We start from the raw sequence: 13,728 nt of genomic DNA, 5'->3' as shown, positions 1-13,728 counted from the left end.
TTTAAGTGTTAATACTAAAGCATCTTAGTTCTAAGCTTTCTAGGCCCAGGATTGAAAGTCTAGTCTCGTAGGATATTCTGTTTCGAGTGGATGAGTGAAGGGCTCTTCTGGTGAAGTATCTTTGGACATTTTCAAGGGTGTTAATGTCTGAGATGCGATATGGCTTCAGAATGTTTCCCTTGACGCTCACAAATTCTGTCTTGTACCACTTGGAGGAATGGGCCATATTTGTTTTTGCTCACAATAAGAGTAATTCATTTAGCTACTTCATTTAGTAGTAGTTGTTTTTACTGCTCAGACCAGACAAGGATTGGCAGTTTTACAATTGCTTCTTAAATTGCATAGAATTTTGCTTATTAAAAGTCTGAAAAGGATACTTGTGGTCAAAGCTGTACCAAAGCCTGAAGATCCATACGCTTTCCTGTTTTGTCCGATTCCTTCGTTCAGCATCTGGACCATCCTGGACAGGAAAGACCATTTTGTTATGCAAAGAACATTATCAAATAAATAATTTTCGTAACGCTTAGTACCCCTCGTCAAAAACAATGGATGCATTTGAATAACATATATTTCTTTTTTCTTTTTTTGGTGCATACACAACATAATAATAAATGAAAAATAAAATTATTCATAATAAAATATAAATAAAAGTTATATTATAAATAACATTTATTTGGATCAATGAGAAGGATGAAATGGTTTGTGCTGAGATGACAGATCATCATAATTTGGTTCCCTAGTTGTTAATTTTAATCTGAGATGCAGTTCCACGTCCAATAGTCTGTTCCTTTTTTTCGACATAATGTCTACCAATGCTGAAAAAGCAACTTCACATAAATATGAAGTTGGAAAAGGCAAAATGTATTTCATAACTTTTCTGAATGCGTACCCCCGCCAAACTCTTCCCGTACCCCTGAGAGTATGCATACTAAATTTAAAGAATAACATAACCAAAAACAAAACTGATCAATGGCAATAATTTTCCAGGAGACTTTTTCTTTTCAAAGGGAGCAGAAATGTAAAACCTACAGACATGTTTAGAAAAACTTAAAACCTACAGACATGTTTAGAAAATGAAACCAGATGAGGGCTACAATCAGATATGGTATTCAGCCGATTCAGAATGGTTTGTCCAAACTGGTAGCGGAAATTTTAACTGATTCACTGAATAGCACCTCTGACTGGCCACACCACGTCTGCCCATTGCCCTGCCTGCCTGCTTTGCTCATTCACCCTCCTGCTGCCCGTCCCACCCACTGCTTTCTGGCCACTTGCTCACCCCACCCACATTCACTCATGCCATCTTGATTATTGCAACATGCTCTGTATGGGGTTGCCCTTAAAGAGCATCCGGAAGCTCCAGTTGGTGCAAAATGCAGCAGCCCACATGGTTTTGTGTAGACCTCGGTGTGCACGTGTATTAGCTCTCCTGTGGGAGCTGCATTGGTTGCTGATTTGCTTCTGGGTGCAATTCAAGCCCTTCATGTCTTTGGACTAAGTTATCCGAGGAACCATTTCTTGCCAGTCATATCTACCTGACCCACCAGAGCAGGAAGACAAGGAATGTTGTGAGTCCCATTCCCTAGGGCAGGGGTAGGCAAAGTTGGCTCTTCTATGACATATGGACTTCAACTCCCAGAATTCCTGAGCTAGCATGATTGTCTCAGTAATTCTGGGAGTTGAAGTCCACAAGTCATAGTAGAGCCAACTTTGCCTACCCCTGCCCTAGGGTGATACACTTAGTGGGATCCAGAAGACAGGTTTTCCATGGTGGCTCCCTCTCTGTCTGGAACATCATTCCCTCAGACATTAGAATGGTTCTCACTCCAAAACTCTTCTGGAAGGTGCTGAAGATTTTGTTCCAGTGGTGAAATCCAAAAATGTTCCCTACCGGTTCTGTGGGAGTGGCTTGGTGAGCGTGGCTTGGTCATGTGACCGGGTGGTCATGGCCAACATGATGGGTCTCAGCCTTAGGAAATTTCTCCTTAGTCCAACTCACAATAAAATAGTACAATAAAATAGCACTGCTCCAATATTTAAAACAGAATAGAATAACAGAGTTGGAAAGGACCTTGGAGGTCTTCTAGTCTAACCCTCTGCTTAGGCAGGAAACCCGGCTCAAACATGTTTGTATAGGACTATCTCTGACCTATTGAAAAAGTTAGCTACTTACTCCTTGTAAGACTTGGAAGCTGTCATTGTTGGGTGGAGGGTCTTGATCAGGGTCAACTCCAACTCTGTAGAAATATCGGGAAACAAAGAGCATGAGATAATTAACTGAATTAATACTTTTTCCGCTGGGCTTGAGGCTAGTGGAAAAGATGTAGCATAGTGTAGGTATGCATAGTGCAAAGAATACCAGAAAGTGTCCGGTAATATGATGATTGTTAAATATTACTGTACTTCTGCTCTAATATTCTAATTTCAGGATAGTAGTGTGTTTTTTAAACAACCTCAGTAAAATGCCACTCCATTATGCTAAAGCTATCAATATTTTGTAGAAAGAGAGTGCTTGTTTGACTATTGCAGACTCTTCATCAGCTTTCTCATTGTTTAAATAAGACAATCACATTTATTAAGAGAAGACTCAACTGAGCACCTATCTGGATTATAATTTCTAATCATTATTGCTATTAATTAAGGAAATGAGTTGTCTGGCCTTGAAAGACTGTAGGGCAGGGGTGCCCAATCGTGGCAACCTTAAGTCCTGTGGACCAAGTGCTGGGTTCCTACCAATGCAGTCTAGAGCACCACACTGATATGAACCTACTGATGACACAATTTTCAGTGACTTCCCCCCCCCCTGACATCTCCATGTCAGACGAAGTTCTCCTGCCCGCCCTCGTCTTAATGCTGACTTTTGTTCTTCGTGCAAAGCACAGCTGAGAAGCTCTTCAGCTGTGTTTCGGCTTTAAATGTAGTTCCTGAGCATGCAGGGAAGTGAAATCATGTGGTGGGACACTTGTGCAAATGTGCACCGATAGCAAAATTCAACTGGAACCTGCCCCTGCTGTGGACATCAACTTCTCATGCTGGGTGAGGAATTCTGAAAGTTGAAGTCTACAGGCCTTAAAATCCCCAAGGTTGCCCCCCCCCCCCCCTGCTGTACAGTTATCAATAGAAGAAAGTGAATATCAGGAGCATGGCACCAAATTTGCCTTCAGGTGTTGATATTGCTACCTACAGCATGGACTGTAGGGTTTCAGGATCAGGAGAGAAGCAGCCACTCTACTGAATTCACCCTGTTCACACTCACACACACATTTCTCTCTCTCTCTCTCTCTCTCTCTCTCTCTCTCACACACACACACACACACACACACACACATACCAGCTCCTGTACTTATACCAGTAATGAGCACAGCTTTGAGTGTCTTCTGTGCTCATCTGCATGTCTCACCATGCGCAGGAAGCAAAATCCTGTGAGGGGACGTGCATGAGACTTCAGTGGAGACTTCTGCGCATGCGTGGGAGCAAAAAAATCGCTAAAACCTTGCGCGCGCCCCCGCCCCCCCACAGGATTCTGTTTCCTGCGCATGCATAGAAGCAAAATTTATCTATCTATCTATCTATCTATCTATCTATCTATCTATCTATCTATCTATCTATTTTTAATTTAATTGGATTTGTATGCCGCCCCTCTCCGAGGGCTCGGGGCAGCTCACAGCATGTGCAGAAAAACAATAATAGCAATCCAATTAATACATTAAAAAAAACAGTCTTTAAAATTCTAATTAAAAAAACCATCAATATCATTCATTCAACGATCAAACTAAAGCATTCATTGGTCAGGGGGGAAGATCTAAGGAACCCCAGGCCTGGCGGCAAAGATGAGTTTTTAAACGCATCCGGAAGGCGAGGAGGGTGGGGGCAGTGCGAATCTCCGGAGGGAGCTGATTCCAGAGGACCGGGGCCCCCACAGAGAAGGCTCTTCACCTACGTCCCGCCAGCTAACATTGTTTGGTCAATGGGACCCTAAGGAGACCAACTCTGCGGGACCTCACCGGTCGCTGGAATTCGTGCGGCAGAAGGCGGTCTCGGAGATAGTCTGGTCCTATGCCATGTAGGGCTTTATACATCATAACCAACACTTTGAATTGTGTCCGGAAACAGATTGGTAGCCAATGCAGTCTGCGGAGTGATGGTGAGATGTGGGCATTTCTTGGAAGGCCCAAGACTGCTCGTGCGGCTGCATTTTGGACGAGTTGAAGTTTCCGAACACTCTTCAAAGGTAAACCCATGTAGATCACGCCGGGATGTGCGTGCGCACACACACAAGACATCCGAAGCTGCGCACGCAGCGCACCAGTACTGGTGGTAGGAGCAATCCGCCCCTGACTTATGCCATGGTTCCAAATCAGTCCCCAGAGTTTAGAAGAATGTGACAGGAAGTCTTTAGTGACGACATCAATTCTGTAGAGGCTTCTTTGAGGAATTTGGTTAACAGACGTGAAATAAAGACTGAAGAACTGATTGCACAGAAAGCCAACAGTTCAATCAATGCTGTAGGAAAATACACCATAAGCAAGTAGTTATTTTAAGGAAGTAGAAATCTTGTAAGCATGAAAAGATCACTCAGCAGTAGCACACCCCATCAGTGATGTTTAGAACCCAACCAACAACAACAAAAATTAAAACCCAAGGCAAATTTGTTGTCAAAGGCAAGGAATATGGCTGATATCATTCTTAACTGAAAGAGGATTTTTTGTAGTAATGTTTTAACTTAATACAGTGAAATATTTTAAAACATATCTTATATTTCTCTGTCCCTCTATGACTCACCACAAACAAATAAAACTTTCCACTATGATTTTCTGTTCACTTACTACCCTAATCATTTTGAATAAACTATATTTTCAGTTTATCCATATATAGCTTTCCACGGTTTCATATCCACCCAGCTAAATTGCGGAACATGAAACTGAAACATAAGGCTAAATCTGTGGTTTTGAAGAGCAAGATATTGTCATCTGGCTTGCAACCCCGATATATAATTGCAATATAATTCTTGGGGCCCTGAGTGGCAATCTGTACTGATAAGTAAAGGCCTAAGGGGAACAGTTAGGATCCTTCATTATACACAACTGAAGGCAATTGGATTTTAATCTAGGTTAGACTGCAGTTTATGTGTATAGAATAGGAGGAAGACAACAAACTCTCTTTTTCAGACCAGTTTGGGCCTCCTAAACTAGCAACATCTATGAATTCATATTTAAATACAATTACTTAGGGAATATACAAAGTAGCAGAAAGTGTCTGGTAAGATAGCAATTGCTAAGTGTTACTGTGCTTCTATTCTAATTCCAGAAGACCTTTGGCAATTTTATTTATTATGAAAGGTATTGGCTGCCTATCTCGTATATAATGACTCTGGGCGTATTGATTTTATTTGTAGATCATAACCAAGGACCATAAAACTTTGGTTTTATTTGTGCATCAAAAGCCAAACTTTGAGTGGTAACAATAATTCAAACCAGGTTATCTGAATGAGAGCGTTCCCCAATACAAATTGGGCAGAACTTTCTTTCTGTTCCATCTGATTGTAGAACATATTTGGCAAAAATTTGGAAGGCAGCCTTCCAAAATCATAAACACCCACCTCTTTTTTCTGATGCCTGGCATGCAAACTGTGTTTTTATTTATGTAATAGTTATTTATAATCAGTACAAAACTATAGTTTACTCAAAGAGTTTGGTTATTTTATTTCATGTTTTCTTATAACAAGATAAGCAAAAGTGAATTTCTAAATCCTTGTATTTGGCAGGGATTTAAATTTCAGAACTACAACATCCATATAATCCATAGCTACACCTACAGAAAAAAATGAACATGGAAAAATGCAAGCCAGTGGAACATTACTTAGATTTCCCAAAAATATAATTATTAGCTATTCAAAAACCAATTAAATCTGCAATCTATATACAGTGGTACCTCTACTTAAGAACTTAATTCATTCCGTGACCAGGTTCTTAAGTAGGAAAGTTTGTAAGTAGAAGCAATTTTTCCCATAGGAATAATTGTAAAAGCAAATAATGTGTGCAAACCCATTAGGAAAAAAATAAAAGCTTGGAATTTGATTCAGCACCCATTTTGCCTTTCTGCACCCAGACGCTCCTGGAAGCAATCTTGCGCCGGGTGTATGGGAGGCAGTGTGAGGGAGTCACCACAGCGAAGTGGTTCATTCCCTCTCCAAGTGCCCAGAGAAAGGAAAATGCTCCATTTGCTCTGGGCTGCCCAGAGCAAATGGAGCTTTTCTTTTCTCTGGGCGCTGGCAGAGGTTTATTCCATCTCCAAGCACCCAGAGAAAGAAAAATACTTTGTTCGCTCTGGGCTGCCCAAACCTCCTTAAGCGCCACTGACAGGCTCCTCTGGCAGCCCAGAAAAGCCCGAGATGGCCGGGATTAAAGGCAGGAATCTGGCTGGGCCTTTGTGGCACTCTCAAATTTCCTGGGAAATTTTTCCGGGCTCAGGTTCTTAAGTAGAAAATGGTTCTTAAGAAGAGGCAAAAAAATCTTGAACACACAGTTCTTATCTAGAAAAGTTCTTAAGTAGAGGCGTTCTTAGATAGAGGTACCACTGTACCTATAATCTGTGGCTGCCAATTGAATTATTATTATTCTCAAATCCATTTCTTTAGAATACCCCCTTCTACCAGCAGTGGGTTGCTCCCAGTTTGGCCCAGTTCTGTGAACCGGTTGATGTCAGCAGTGGGAGCACCTGGGATGCTTCTGCACAGATGCTTTTGTGCATGTGCAGCAGTGTCGCAAACACATGCACAAACCATTATTAAGGGTTTAGAACCCACTACTGACTTTCACCTACAAATTGACTAAAGTTGTTTAAGGATAAATTCTTCATGCCAAAAATGTAAAAAACCCTAACCCTCCTCGGGATTTACAGGTGAGACAAAAAATTAGAATATCGTGTAAAAGTTCAGTTATTTCAGTAATGCAACTTAAAAGGTGAAACCTAATATAGGGATGAGACTCATGCAAGGCAAGATAGTTCAAGCCATGATTTGTCATAATTGTGATGATTATGGGGTACAGATCATGAAAACCTCAAATCATCCATCTCAGAAAATTAAATATCAATAAAAGAAGGATTGTATATAGAACAACATAGGACCTCTGAAAAGTATAAGCAAGTACTCAATACTTGGTTTGGGATCCTTTTGCAGCAATTACAGCCTCAACGCAATGTGGCATGAAAGCTATCAGCCTGTGTCATTGCTGAGGTGTTATGAAAGTCCAGGATGCTTCAATAGTGGCCTTCAGCTTGTCTGCGGAAGGAAGCATGAAGAGCTCCAAAATCTCCTAGTAGATGGCTGCACTGGACTTAATGAAGCACAGTGAACCAACACTAGTAGATGACATGGTTACCCAAACCAACACAGACTGTGAAAACGTCACACTGGACCTCAAGCATCTTGCTGTGTGTGCCTCTCTATTCTTCCTCCATACTCTGGGTCCTTGTTTTCCAAATGAGATGCAAAAGTTTCCACAGTCTGTGTTGATTTGGGGAGCCATGTCATCTGCTGGTGTTGATTCACTATGCTTCATTAAGTCCAGGGTCAATACAGCCATCTACTGGGAGATTTTGGAGCACTTTATGCTTCCGTCCACAAATGAGCATTATGAGGATGATGGCTTCATTTTTCAGCAGAACTTGGCACTTGCCCACACTGCCAAAAGCACCAAAACCTGGTTCAATGATTGTGGGACCACTGTGCTTGATCAGCCAGCAAACTCACCTGACCTGAACCGCATAGAGAATCTATGGGGCATTGCCAAGAGAAAGATGAGAGACATAAGACTGAACAATGCAGAAGAGTTGAAGGCCATTATTAAAGCATCTTGGTCTTCCATAATACCTCAGCAGTGCCACAGGTTGAGAGCTTCCATTCCAAGCCACATTTAGGCAGTAATTGCCGCCCTCAGTTGGTTGAGAAGTGTGGCATAGAAGAATGAATGAATGAATGAATGAATGAATGAATGAATAAATAAATAAATAAAAGCTGCAAAAAGGTCCCAATCCAAGCACTGAGTACATATGCATTCTGATACTTTTCAGGGGTCCAATATCATTCTATGTACAATCCTTCTTTTATTGATTGCATGCAATATTCTAATTTTCTGAAATTATAATTATAGTTATAGTTTATTAGATTTGTATGCCGCCCCTCTCCGAAGACTCAGGGTGGCTCACAGCATAGCAGTAATTCAATACATTACGAATCTAATAATAAAAAATTAAATTCATTTAAAAAGACATTAATAACATAATAAAACCCCTAACTATGCAGTCACACACATTCAACCTAATCTATCATGCAGTAAGGCAAAAAATATAATAAAAAGGGGGAAAGATGGTAATTATCCCCACGCCTGGTGACAAAAGTGGATCTTCAGCATTTTACGGAAGGCGAGGAGAGTGGGGGTATTCGAATCTCTGGAGGGAGTTGATTCCAGAGGGCCGGGGCCGCCACAAAGAAGGCTCTTCCCCTGGGTCCCGCCAGCCCACCTAATCGGCCACTGGGATTTGTGCGGCAGGAGGTGGTGTCGTAGATATTCTGGTCCGATGCCATGTAGGGCTTTATAGGTCATAACCAACACTTTGAATTGTGACCGGAAACTGATCGGCAGCCAGTGCAGGCCGTGGAGTGTTGGTGAAACATTTTTTTATTATGGATTTGGGGTTTTAAGGAGCTGTTTAATAATCATCACAATTATGACAAATCAGCTTGTACTATAATATATGAGTCTCATATATTAAGTTTCACCTTTTAAGTTGCATTACTGAAATAAATGAACGTTTGCACAATATTCACATTTTTCGAGATTCACCTGTAGAAGAATAACCTGGTTTGGTCAAAGTCAGATAATGTAAAGAAGTTGAAGTGGAGTTTGTGACAAGATAATAAATGCAATCTGATTTTTAAAGGAGTTAGCTCCTAACACACTTATGGTTGCTTGTGAGTTTCTGCACTTTTTTCAGTTGCTTTTCATCATGAAGAATGACAATAGTATTTTTTTCAATTCACAGGTAGCAAAATTTGCAGAAAAACAAAGAATGGTAAAAAGTCTGCAGCATTAAGGGAGAGACATGCAACAGCAGACAAAGAATGCATACGCTTGAGATTAGAAAAATGAAGAAAGCCAAGCACCAGGTTAAAGTCATTTTGTTTGGTCACCTGAAATACAGCAAGCGGCTTTCATTCATCTCATCCACCGATGGAACATATGCACCGACTCTAGTATAGCACAAAAATGGAATTGATTTACTTATAAAATACTTATACTTTAATTTTTTGGCTGTGAGCCGCCCGGAGTCCTTTGGGAGTTGGGCAGCATACAAGCAGAACTAATAAATAATAAAAAAGAAATATACATAAAAAAAGAAAAGAAATTGCCTTTCCATGTTGTTTGATCTAGGACTGCTTTACCCGAAACAAAATATCATCAAAATATATCAATCAAAGTATAAAAATCAAAAATAACAGTTTTTTAAAAAGATAATATTCAGTAACTCAGTAAACTATCAAGCATGATTGTGGTTATCATTCAAAGAAAGTAAGGGTACCAAGCAAACCCTTTCAAATGTCTTTGATCCGTAACCAGGGTTCATTCATTCGTTTCCCCCTCTCCCTACCACCCACTTCTCCTCCAATGGAATGTGGAGACCAAGGATGGAGATAAAAGCTGGAAGTCTTGATGACTTCCTGCCTTAAGTTTACAAATTTTCACATAATGAAATACAAGCCTTCATCAACCCTACTAAACAAACAAAAAACAAACTTGAGCTAAAAACCTGTTATAATTACTAATCAGAGGTACTTATAATGGATAGCTTTCCCATAATTCTTCATTTCATTCCTAGGCTCATTGTTTCTACTCGTTTCAGAGTCACTTTTGTCTTTCTCTTTATGCTTTTATGGAATGCGACCATCTTCTTTCCAGGTCCTTGCTTCCTGTAGTGGCAACCTACTTTCCTGAGTTTTTCAGCTGTTTTTGTGTTTTCTGATTTGTTCTTCAGTAATCCTTCCCTCTGGATGCCTGCTTGCTTGACCAACATCAAAGCATTTCTACTGTTTTCTCCTTAACTTTGTAATATTAAGAAGAGTGAACTGTGAACATTTAAAAAAATCTGTGTTTATAGCAGTCACTCAATAAATGTTTCCTGCAGAGGAAGCTTCAGCTTGAACTGCTGAAGGACCCTCGTATGATCATTCAAATACAGGTAGTTCTTGACTTATAACAGTTCATTTAGTGACTAAAAAATAACCATAACTATAACACTTATGACTATTGTGACATCCCCACGGTAACGTGATAAAAATTCAGATGCTTGGTAACTGGTTCGTATTTATGATGGTTGCAGTGTTCCAGGTTCATGTGATTTTTGCAACCTTTTGACAAACAAAGTGAATGGAGGAGTCAAATTCATAGAAACATAAAAACATAGAAGTCTGACGGCAGAAAAAGGCCTCATGGTCCATCTTGTCTGCCCTTATACTATTTTCTATATTTTATCTTAGGATGGATATATGTTTATCCCAGGCATGTTTAAATTCAGTTACTGTGGATTTATCTACAACGTCTGCTGGAAGTTTGTTCCAAGGATCTACTACTCTTTCAGTAAAGTAATATTTTCTCATGTTGCTTTTGATCTTTCCCCCAACTAACTTCAGATTGTGTCCCCTTGTTCTTGTGTTCACTTTCCTATTAAAAACATTTCCCTCCTGGACCTTATTTAACCCTTTAACATATTTAAATGTTTCAATCATGCCCCCCCCCTTTTCCTTCTGTCCTCCAGACTATACAGATTGAGTTCATTAAGTCTTTCCTGATACGTGTTATGCTTAAGACCTTCCACCATTCTTGTAGCCTGTCTTTGGACCCGTTCAATTTTGTCAATATCTTTTTGTAGGTGAGGTCTCCAGAACTGAACACAGTATTCCAAATGTGCTAACCAGCACTCTATATAGTGGGATCATAATCTCCCTCTTCCTGCTTGTTATACCTCTAGCTATGCAGCCAAACATCCTACTTGCTTTCCCTACCGCCTGACTGCACTGTTCACCCATTTTGAGACTGTCTGAAATCACTACCCCTAAATCCTTTTCTTCTGAAGTTTTTGCTAACACAGAACTGCCAATACAATACTCAGATTGAGGATTCCTTTTCCCCAAGTGGATTATTTTACATTTGGAAACATTAAACCATTCACTTAACAACCATGTAACTAACTTAACAACCTCAGTGATTCACTTAACAACTGTGGGGAGAAACATCATAAAATGGGACAAGATTCACTTAACCGTCTTGCTTAGCAACAAGCTTTGGGATCTAGCCTTATAAGTCAAGGACACCTGCAATGGACCATTATAGGTGTTCACTCTGGGTCCCCCCAGACGCCAATACCAACCAAAAAGAGTATCAGACATACTGGTAAAAAGCAACGGCAGTTTATATAATTCAAAGCAAACACAGGTAACAAAAACTGTTCTTACAGACAGGAACACTATGAAGCTTCACAGAGGTTTCACGAAGGCCAGGCAATAAAACAGGATTCTTGCTGGCAAAAACAACGCTGGAGATAATAAAACCCACGCCTCCCCCAAGTCTTCCAGACTTCTAGGCCACAAGCCAAGATCAGAGACGCCGAGAATCGAAGCAAGGTCACAGGACTCCCAATTGATAACTCTCCACAAGACTGTAAGGGGCGGGCCTGCCTTTTCAACCCTGCTGAGGAGAACCACACCCAAACCCAGCTGTTGCCAAGTCAGGGATGGAAATACTTTCTAATTGGCCCCGTCTTTGAGCTGCTCGTCGCTGCCTCATGTCTATTATAGCCTGTGCGCCTTCATCCAATGAATCCAGGCTACTAGCTGGGGAGAGGCCCCCCCGGGGGTCTCAGGCTGCTCTCCCTCCTCCTCTTCCTGACGTTCCTCTCCCCCGTCTGCCTGGTCCTCCCCCTCCTGTTCACTGTCCTCCTCCTCTGGGCATGGATCCGGCAGAGATCCAGACGGTCCCTGAGGAGCCTCAGGCTGAATCACAACAATAGGTAACAGTTTTTTTATTTCATTCAGGCCAGATCCTCATCTAAGAAGTACATTGTATTGGTTAAAATCCAGAGACTGGTTATAATGTAGCAGTTGGTGCATTGTATGCATGTGTAATGCCAAAAAAATCCGGGAGGGGAGCAAAAAACAAGATGGCGACCACATGCACAGTGCCGGAAACTTGGCTTCTGCACATGCTCAGAATAAAAAATTAAATTTAAATAAATAAATAAATAATGGCGGCCCCCATAGACAGGCATGGACCAAACTGGATCGGTGACGTCATTGTGACATCGCCAGCAGGTCACTACCGGTTCAGGCAAACTGATCCGAACTGGGAGGAACCCACCCCTGATTTGGGTGCAACATAATATCATGGTATTTTATTACTCAGGATGCAAAGAGTTCAGCAGCCACACCAAAAACGTAGAGAAGGAATGTAACCCATCTTTGAAATGTGTCCGAGCTACATGATTTATAGCAGTGATAGCAAACTTTTTCTTCCTCAGGTGCCAAAAGAGCGTGTGCGCATGCACAAGTGCCCACACCCATAATTCAATGTCCAGGGAGGGCAAAAACAGCCTCCCCCATCCCACAGAAGTCCTATGGAGGCCGAAAACGGCCTGTTTCCCAATTTTGGGTGGACCTAGTAGGCTCATGTTTCGCCCTCCCCAGGCTCCAAAGGCTTCCCTGGAGCTGTGGGACGATAAAAACACCTTCCCCCATCCCCTCTGAAAGCCAAAAAATGTCCTCCCAGAGCCTCTGTGCGAGCCAAAATTCAGCCGGCTAGCACACACATGCATGTTGGAGCTGAGCTAGAGCAACAGCTCACGTGCCAGCTGATATGGTTCCGCATACCACTTGTGGCACCTGTGTCATAGGTTCGCCATCATTGATTTATAGAAATAATCCTGGCTTACAACCACTACTGAGTCCAAAATTTCTGTTGATAAACAAGACAATTGTTAACTGAGTTTTGCCCCATTTTAGGACCTTTCTTGCCACAGTTGTTCAGTGAGTCACTGCAGTTGTTAAGTTAGTAAATATGGTTAAGTGAATTTGGCTTTCCCTTTGACTCTGCTTGTCAGAAGGTCACAAAACAATGGTGGGTTGCTGCCGGTAGCAGAAATTTGGCACCGCTCGCTGAACTGGCAGCAATGACTGGTGGTCCACGCTCCTGAACTGGTCCTCCAGTCACTGCAGATTGCCAAAACGCTCTCTGCGTATGCGCAAAAACGTCTGTGTATACGCAGAAGGTCATTTTTGGGAAGTGATGTGCACATCCGTCGCAATGTGAACCAGTAGGGAAGCTAAGTAGAACCCACCCCATCCCAGAACGTGACTACATCACCAAACAACCATCATAAATGCATGGAAGTTGCCAAGTGTATACTGGTAAATTTTGATCATGTGACCATTCTGCAACCATTGTAAGTGTGAAAAATGGTCATGTCGCTTTTTTTGGTGCTGTTATAACTTTGAATAGTCACTAAACAAAGGGTTGTTATTTGATGACTGTATTTGCTTTCCTGCTGTCTTCTCTATAGAAATGGAAAAATCTGGCAACAAGGTAATGTTGTGGCATTTTCTTTCATCGTAATTCCAGTGTTTTGCCAAAGAAAGTGCCTCTTGCATCAGATATCTTAGTTACATTTTTCACCACA

At 41.4% G+C, this 13,728-nt stretch overlaps 1 protein-coding gene across 2 annotated transcripts in view; it reads right to left on the bottom strand.

Annotated features, from left to right (window-relative positions):
* Positions 1-13,728, bottom strand: part of SLC9A7 (solute carrier family 9 member A7) — an 86,836-nt gene that overhangs the window by 10,526 nt on the left and 62,582 nt on the right. The window contains exons 13-15 of one of the 2 annotated variants that reach the window (XM_070750933.1): positions 9,194-9,253; positions 2,174-2,237; positions 378-460 (exon numbers count right to left, since the gene is read on the bottom strand). In XM_070750933.1, the coding sequence (XP_070607034.1) occupies positions 378-460; positions 2,174-2,237; positions 9,194-9,253 (207 nt within the window). The remainder of the gene's footprint in view (positions 1-377; positions 461-2,173; positions 2,238-9,193; positions 9,254-13,728) is intronic. The other variant, XM_070750934.1, reaches the window with a different exon arrangement.

The sequence above is a fragment of the Erythrolamprus reginae genome, chromosome 4 (assembly GCF_031021105.1).
Source record: "Erythrolamprus reginae isolate rEryReg1 chromosome 4, rEryReg1.hap1, whole genome shotgun sequence".
In the NCBI taxonomy this organism is placed as follows: domain Eukaryota; kingdom Metazoa; phylum Chordata; class Lepidosauria; order Squamata; family Dipsadidae; genus Erythrolamprus; species Erythrolamprus reginae.
This window is presented reverse-complemented; position numbering and strand designations above follow the sequence as displayed.